The sequence below is a fragment of the Meriones unguiculatus genome, chromosome 3, assembly GCF_030254825.1.
Source record: "Meriones unguiculatus strain TT.TT164.6M chromosome 3, Bangor_MerUng_6.1, whole genome shotgun sequence".
Taxonomy (NCBI): domain Eukaryota; kingdom Metazoa; phylum Chordata; class Mammalia; order Rodentia; family Muridae; genus Meriones; species Meriones unguiculatus.
Window position 1 is genome coordinate 54057959 of NC_083351.1, and position 8885 is coordinate 54066843.

General features: G+C 41.2%; 1 protein-coding gene across 1 annotated transcript in view; it reads left to right on the forward strand.

Annotated features, from left to right (window-relative positions):
* The window catches only part of Hibadh (3-hydroxyisobutyrate dehydrogenase), a 93215-nt gene extending 84718 nt beyond the window's left edge, over positions 1–8497 (forward strand). The window contains exons 7-8 of the mRNA XM_021632803.2: positions 5758–5914; positions 7617–8497. Coding sequence (XP_021488478.1) covers positions 5758–5914; positions 7617–7775 — 316 coding nt within the window. The 3' untranslated portion in view covers positions 7776–8497. The remainder of the gene's footprint in view (positions 1–5757; positions 5915–7616) is intronic.
* The last annotated feature ends 388 nt before the right edge of the window (positions 8498–8885 follow it).

Genomic DNA, 8885 nt, shown 5'->3' on the forward strand with positions numbered 1-8885 from the left:
TTGAGGACAGGAGGAGCACCCAAGAGTAACAGTGCGTGCTGCCAGGCCTGATCCCCAGGCCCACGTGGAGAGGGCCAGCACTGACTCCCACTCCCCTGAACACACACACACACACACACCGTATAAGTATGCACACACAAATAAATGAAATTTTAAAAATTAAAATGAAACAACATCCAGGCTAAGTGCTTGTGGAAATTCACTAGATGCCAGCTAATAAAGAACAATAGGAATATCAACTGAACAAAATGTATAATGAGGTGAAAGCCATTGGCTACTGCATTAGGTTGATTCTCAAGGAGAGTATTAAAAGTGGCCTAAATTCACATAGGGGTATTAATAGCAGAAAAAGAGCTTATCTTATTTTGGCCATGAGTCAATATGGTAAGATAATATTTGAAAATAGAAAGCTTTTCTGTGTTTTCATGGTGTAATAGAACCTAGCACTCTAGACTATGAAAAATTCAAAACTTCTAAATATTTGTTTTTTCTAAAATTCTTTAGCTATTATGGATATATAACACATATAATACAACACACACATATACATATTATATGGAGAGAAAAAAGAGACCTATAAATATAAATAAAATGTGCCTGAGCGTCTAAAACAAGGCAGGAACTTCTCGTTTTATTTGAGTGTTAACGTGCCTTTCTAATGTTTCACATTGTACGGAGTTCTCCTAACTTGCGGGTTTCCCACGCCACCTGACAGAGTCGTAATGGTCTGAAAGAGGAGCGCTTCTGCTGCTGTCTTTTCGTCATGGTTTACAGACATGGTTTAGAATGACAGCATTGGTCTCTAATAGAGTATAGAGAGTGGCCACGATTTATTGAGCTTTGCAAGGTGAAAGAGAAAATTGGCATCAGCAAGGATAAATTCCCAGGCAGTAAATTCCCACCGCGTGGTCCAGCATCAAAGTGGTTCAGCAGCATTCATATTCTGCTCACTCACAAGTGGAATTTCTAGAGTATTAATGTCAACATTTACAAATTGAGTTGCCTGTTCCAGTGAAGTGATCGTTTCTTATTAATTTCATTCTCATAAGCAGTGTTGGTTTTTTTTTTCTGGACTATGGTTTCTTTTTAATAGAAGAATAAAAATACACTTTAAAAATTGTATTGACCCTTGCTCTTTTACAGTGAGCTTTTATAGATGTTAGTGAAATTTTAAAATGTTGTAAAAAAAAATAAAGTGCAAAAAATATTGGTACATAATATACTTTGAAATTCCTTTTTATTAGATCTTTTTCCTTCCTAATTGGATTCCTAGTTAGGGTTCTGAAGTCGCTTTATAGCCTTGAAGGCACCCTGCTTGCACACAAGAGGTTGTGTTTCTGTGATCACACACAAGCAGCATTGTTGATGTGTGTTTTGTTGTTGTTGTTTTTTAATTTTGCTCCATTGGGAATTATTCTTAAGACACACTGGTGATGTAACAAGTGATTCACATGGTCAGTCAAGCCCAGGTCCCTCCTGTAGTCACCACGTTGTCTTACATCAAAAGAGGCCGTAAACATGGCTGCTTCTGTTGCACAGTTGGAAAGTGTGTCTGTGGGTTTACTCTCAGTTTCTTGGTTATCACACCTAGCTTTTGCCTTTTCTCTTATGTGAGGATTAAAACTATTTATATGTTTGTTTGTTTATTCATTCATTCATTCTTGGCTTTTCAAGATAGGGTTTCTCTGTGTAGCCTTGGTTGTCCTGGAACTCACTCTAGACCAGGCTGACTTTGAACTCATAGCACTGTTCCTGAGTGCTGGGATAAAAGGATTAAAGGTGTACATCACCACTCCCTAGCAAAACTATTTCTATACTCTAGCAAACAGAAAAATTGCAGGAGGTTGAAAATCAAAATGTTGGTAGGATTTCTTAACTGATGAAAGGCCACATGTTGGTTAACTGACTCTCATGTCACTCCCCACAGTCACACAGAGAGTCCCAGGCTGCTTAGAGTCGCTCTAACGTGCATCCAGCTGTACATGGGCATCTGCCTTTCTCATTTTAAAAATGAGAAAAGAACCAACTCCCGCTGGGTTATTGTGATGGTTGGGTTAATCCTCGTAGCTTTTTAAAAGTGGAAACTGGCGCATAGTACTTAATGATAGCTGACATTGTGGTGAGATAGTTAGGATTTGGATTGACTCATTTGGGCAGATTTCCTTCACAACCATTTTCACTAGCCGACATTGTGTGTGTCTGTGTGTGTCTGTGTTATTGCCCATTTTCTCTTGTAGAATATAAGTTCCATAAAGGATGTATATGCGAGGGCAACTCTTAAGAACACAGCAGTCACTTGACTAAATGAAGAGAAGAGTAGGGAGGGGTGGGTGAGGGGATGGGACTTCTCGAGTGGGTGTTCACATGGCCTCGTGGCCCTCCCTCATCTTCCTGCAGGCAGGCACACCCTGTGCTTGGCTTCTTCATTGTCTTATTGGCTCCTGCCTGGAGCTGACATGGCAGGTCCGAGTAGGTGGGAACAAATGAGCGAATGGTTGATTAAGATGGACATGGCTTTAGATGTTTTCTTTCCAGGGCTGTTACACCAACACCGAGGTCTTGTTCTTGCCAAACACCAGCGGAGATACTTAAAAGGTAGAAAGTGAACAAACTTTTGGTCCCTTCAATTCTGGTTATGGTGGAAGCAATGGGTTTTTATAATTTTATATATTTTTTAGCAGTTTATGATGCATCGTTTTTACTTCTCCCAAAAGTTCATTTAATGTTCTTGTGTTTTAGAGGTGAGTGGGTTTGACATAGTGACGTTTATTTGAGTTGCATTATATATGCAGTCAGAGCAATGAATTCATCCTGTTTATATCAGAGAACATCCCAGCGATTGTAAAGCCACAAGCATGCATGCACACACTCTCGAACCACCTCCAGTGGCAAGTTATTATGGGGACTGACAGACTGTCATCCTTTTGATGGCTTGAGCTGTATATCTCCCGAGCAGCGATGGGGCTCTTATGCAGAAGTATCATATGTTCCCAGCCAATTTACAGGGAAGCAGCAATAACATTTTATCATGGTTGAGAGCCCAGTAGCTGCTTCCTATTAAACTTGCCCTTTCAGATACCTGTCTTGGATTAATTTGTTGATTTCAAATGGAAACTCAGTCTTCTCCAGTGAAGCATGACGTTCTAGGGTAGACTCTCTGAATGACAATTACTGTGTATTCTAGCTGGTTTCAGACCATTACAAGCCTTGGGCACAGAGGAAGACAGAGGACTTGAGTAACTGATTTTAATATCCTGTCTAATTCTAACTGTCAGCCCTGTGTGTGCCAACTGAAGAAGCCTCAGAAAGAGGAAATGCAAAACACTCCTCACTTGCTCTTTTTAATGATACACTTTGCTGCAGAGTGGGGGCAGGGAGGGTGCAGCAGGCTCCTGAAGGGAATCTGAACGGCAGGCAGCATCAGGTTTAGAAAGTGAGCAGAGAAGCAGCTCCCACCTGACTTTATATGTGTTCATATGCCCTTTAGATGCCTCTGGGTAGTGACATGTTCACCAAAGCAGGTTTCTATAAATCAGTGTTAGTGTCTTTCCTGGTTGCTCTCTTCAGGGGAAGCAGAGGGTGTTATAAAGTTAGGGAAATAGGCCTACCTTGCCCCTTGGGCAAATGCTCCAGTGTGGAGCTTCTTTGCAGTAAAGACCTGGAAGGGACTTCGGAAGGAGGAAGTCCGCGCTTTTAAGTGTGATGACATCTTGGATCTGAGATGGTAGGATGCCCAGAGGTGTTTGATGTCTTTGAAAATGTGCTGTCTTTATGGATGCATGTTTTGCTTAGAGAATATACTTGTTATTACAGTTAGCTAATGGCTAACCTGTAATTTTTCTCTTCACACTTATTCCTTAACAACATTGTCTTTATCTTTTCCCAAACCATGTATCCCGCTGTTGTACTGATAGCTTGATTTTATTTACACTGAAAAACAAAGTGTCTACTGCAACAACACACACAACAAACTTGGATAGTTTTTTTCCCCTTTGGCTTTTTAAAACAGTGTCTGACTAATGTAGCGGAGGTTGGCCTGGAACTCCGGATCATCCTGCCTCTGCCTCCTGCTTGCTAAGATTAGGCATACACTAACATGCTCTGCCAAATGCAGATATTTCTAAAAGACTGAAACTATTGGGCTTCTGTCTGCTATTGGACAGAATGTGTGAGTTGATACAGATGGCATCTTTATGTTTGGTAGAATCCTAAGTAAAAGACCCATCATCACAACATGAGCCACCACACAAACTCAGCTGCATGGCATGTAGTGTGCTGCTTATCACTCCCGACTTAGAAGCCTGGCTACCTCCTGTGTGTTATTGTGGTTCCATGTGTATCTTGGCTGTCAGCTCTCTTCCCTGCTTTAGTGCCAGAAGAACGCCTTGCTGTGTGGGGCTTCAGATTTTGCAGTGAGCGGACTATACAGTAATCAACTTAAGCGTGCTGAGGTGCAGTGTGTTTAAAGTCAGCTAAGTGTCTCTTTTCAATCTTTTTTTTTCTAGGTAAGATTGATTTTTAAGACAAAGCAGAAAGCTTTTATGACAGTTGTTTTATAATGGTCCTTTGCATGAAAGAAACCAATAAATTGCTGAGTATAAAATTTTATTTGAAACTTGGTTCAGTGATACTTAGCAAAACTGGGCCTTCCCAGACTGTGTTAAGATCCTTAGACTCAGGCAGATGAGCATTTTGCTGCTATTCCTAGGGTTGCATTGAGCAGCCATTTATGCCATCAGCCCCGTGAAAGAACAAATGATGTTTCCGCCCGGGCAAGCTTTGTTTTATCAGGATCAGTAACCTTATCAGCAGGTGACCCAGAACTGTAACGCATGTCTCTGCATAGATAGCATATGTCACCACTCTGGGCAGACTTGCTTCATAAGCAAGACCATCTAATGAAGGCTTAATAAATAAGGAAAAGTGTGCTGCGGCAAATACTGTCTTTTGTAATGATAGCTTCTCCTAAGCACACTTTACAGTTTGTCCTTCATCTTTTGCATGTACTCTCATAAAAGCCAAAGGAATAAACATACATGTAAGTGCCTCCACCCAGACTCTGTGACTTTTCAGAGTTGTCAGTATTTCTTTCTGAAATAGATTGTTTGTATGTGAATGTAGAATTTAGATTATCAGGTTGATTTAAAGTTCATAAGTGACAAATTAGTAATATCTGAAAGACGACAGAATCTGTGAGTGTGAGAAGCCATCACGCTGTGATGAGGTTATGTGTTTCTCCTCTTTGCAGTAGACAAGGCAGGTTTTCTCAGGAATGACCCTACTAATCAGCAACTCTTAATACTATGTAATTGAAGACTAAATTCTTCTCTTGGCCTTGGTTTTATGGGTGGGTTTTTTTGTTTTTTGGTGTGTTTATATTATGTTGTTATTATTTTGGTGGGGATGGTTGAGACAGGGTTTCTCTGTGTAACACTGGCTATTCTGGTATTCACTGTGTAAACCGTGCTGGCCTTGAACTGAGATCTGCCTGTCTCCAGAGTACTGGGATTAAAGGTGGGTACCACTACTCCTGACCTTTATTTTTTATTTTTGAGGTAAGCGTCTATTCTGTAGCCAGGTTGGTCTGACACTATGTGTCCTAAGCTAGCCTCAAACTTGCCGTGATCTTCTGCCTCCCAGTTCTGTGTGGGCTTTAGATTTCTAGTGAGAGAACAAATAGGTGGATGCCCTCCCATGTTAATAAGTCGCATATGATTGCACATTCTAACGTTAATATTTTTCTTTGACCTTTGACAGGTCAGGGCTTGACCCAAAACTGTTGGCTAAAATCCTGAATATGAGCTCAGGACGGTGTTGGTCCAGTGACACTTACAATCCTGTCCCCGGTGTTATGGATGGAGTCCCCTCATCTAATAACTACCAAGGTGGATTTGGAACAACACTCATGGCTAAGGTATGGTAAATGCAGAGATTAGCTGGGAGGGAGGGAAGAAATATGTAATGGTCACTCACACACACACACACACAAACACCTAAGGATGGGCTGAGATTTTCCTCTGGGGTCAGGTTTGTTTATAATATAGCTGGTAAAATTTTGTTGCTTCATCATAAACTTAAGCTAACTCACATCTCCTTAGAAAAGGAGCAGTGAGATTTCCCAGTTGTTAACCACTTGTGTTAAGTATACCTGGGTTTCAAATATATCTTCCTGCTGTATATGTGTGTAGGGATTTATGTGTAAATTAGTCATTTAAAAGGCAAATCCCTGGCCTCATTTCATTTGCCATCTCAACTATAGAAAATACTTAGGCTAGATTTTCAGGTTTCATAGAGCTCAGCACCTCCCTGCCCATTACAGATGTAACACATTCACCCAGATGCTGAATTCCCGTGACCTTTGTCCCCTCTGCTTCCTGAGTGTGTCTTGAATTCACCTCTTTTCCTTACCAATACCATGACATTTCCATACACCCCAGGACTCCCCAGCTGATTCTTCTGAGCTTCTCCAGGTTGCTTTCCACATGACAATGAGAGCAGGCTGAAATGTAAAACCCAAGAGTGTGCCACTTCTCTTGGTACCTTCCTTTCATAGCTTGTAGGTTAATGTCTGTCTCTGCAGCTTGTCTAACAAGGCCTTGATAACTTGGCCTTTGCTTCCCTCTCCTTTTCTGTTCCTCTCTCTGTGTTAGCCATGGTGAACTTGTTCTTTCTTCCTTACTCCCAAAGCTTTCTACATATTATTCCTTCCCTCAGGAATGTTCTTCCTTTCCCCTACTCCCCCAGCCTACAATGCCTTTACCTACCCCATTTTTTAGCTCTGTGGTCAGCCATCACCTTGACTGGAAGGCCTTACCCAGCACCCTGGACTAGGCCTCCTCGGCTCCCATATTTGGTTCTGTTGCTTCCAGACTACATTAGTGCCTTTTGAGTGATTTTCTTTGGTAGGCTGAGTCTACGTGGGATGCAGGCATCATATTTTTCATCATATACCAGTGTATAGAGTACTGTTTGAGACTGTTTCTATGTATTTCCCTTCGTGTTAGAAAATACTTTTTATAGTAGTCATATAGATTTCCACAGATATTCAACATCTTTTTCTTTGGTTGGTTGGTTTTGGGTTTTTGTTTGTCTTCAAGGCAAGGTTTCTATATGTAGCTCTTGCTGTCCTGGAACTTGTTCTATAAACTAGGCTGGCCTCAAACTCAAGGATCAGCCTGCCTCTGTCTCCCAAGTGCTAGGATCAAGGGCATGTGCCACTACACCTGGCTTGAAAAACATCTTTATGTAAGCTTGCCTGCACAGTAATTCTGTCTAAAAACAAAGTACTGTGTCTCCTGGAGGACAAGAGTGTGGACACTCAGAGATCAGGAATTCTGTGCATACCACTTTTCTAGCTATGTGAAGGTGAAAGCCCTTAATAAAATGCACTGGGGCAGGGGTGTGGCTCCGTGGGAGCATGCTTGCCTACCACTGTACTTGGTTTCATTCTCCACATCAAAAGAGGGAAAACATACATACGCTCAACATGATTAGTGTGTATAAGAATCTTACTTCTTTCTCAGATTCTGTCCTTCCTCCTCCAACCCACTCCTCCCCTTAGCCGAGCCCAGTTCCAGAATTCTCATTGTGCTTCCTTCTGCTCTTGTTTGATTTAGGATCTGGGATTGGCTCAGGACACCGCCACCAGCACCAAGAGCCCAATTCTTCTAGGAAGCCTGGCTCATCAGGTATACAGGATGATGTGTGCAAAGGGCTATGCAAAAAAAGACTTCTCATCCGTCTTCCAGTATCTGCGGGAGGAGGAGACCTTCTGACTGTGCCCTCTGGACATGGACACTGTTGGGAACCAAACTCTGTCCTGAGCTTCCCTCTAGCTCAGTCTCTAAGTAAGGGGTTTAATCAAAGGTCGTCTGTCTGCTTTTGATTGTCTACATTACAGTAATCCCTGAGAATTTTCACCCATTTTAACATGCTGCTGCCTTCATCTGTTTAGCAAACGTGCCCGATGGTTTCCACTAACTAGCTCAGTTGACCTTTTTAAAAGTTTGATCCTTGAGCACCGTCAACAAAATTGAACACTCTGATCAGGATATTTTATTTACTCCACTTTGCAAATAAAACCAAATATTTTGTCAACAAGATGAAACCCATGGTTAAAAAGAAAAGAAAAGAAATAAAACAGTTGTGAAGACAAATTAGAGGGAAATTTGTCCTGTTAACTACGTGCTATTATTCCTTCATTCTGGGTTACTTACTGTCCAGGGGTCGACAGTAAGACAGCTTGTTGACATCTGTCTTCCTGTTTGATTGTTAGCGGTTTCTTTGTGTGCCCCTCCTGTTACAGCCTCCACACTCAGCCAGCTTGTTCTATATTTTTGCTTCCTGTATATTCTTACTACATGTTTTTGACTCCAGAAGAATGATACCTTTAGACTGTTTCAGAGCCAATGATGATATTTCCTTTAGATAATTATTACATTATTCTAACTATAGTCATATTATTTTGGATTTAAATAAATTTCTATCGTGATAAAAATTTTTGGAGCTTTTTGTTTTGTCTCTTTTTTTTTTTTTTTTTTTTTTTTTTACAAGCTAATGGGGAAAAGATGGAAAGACAAAGGCAGGAATGGCAAAGGGAGGTCTGAGCTTTGTGGAGTTTAGAGTTGCCCGTTGTCAGGCCAGCATGTAACTGCCCTTCTGAAGATCTGATGGCTGTGTGCTTGAGTGTTTTGCAAGTGGTCAGTGCTGTAAGTTCACCATCAAGTATAGCCTGCCCCAGCATGGAGCACATTCCTCATTTTCCTACCTTAACTCAAGACACAACAGGTGATAGATCTAGATTCCAACTTGGTGGAAAGATTATTTTATCATTTTCCTGGCAATTAAAAAAAAATCTAGACACTATTAAAAGTGCTAAAGATGCA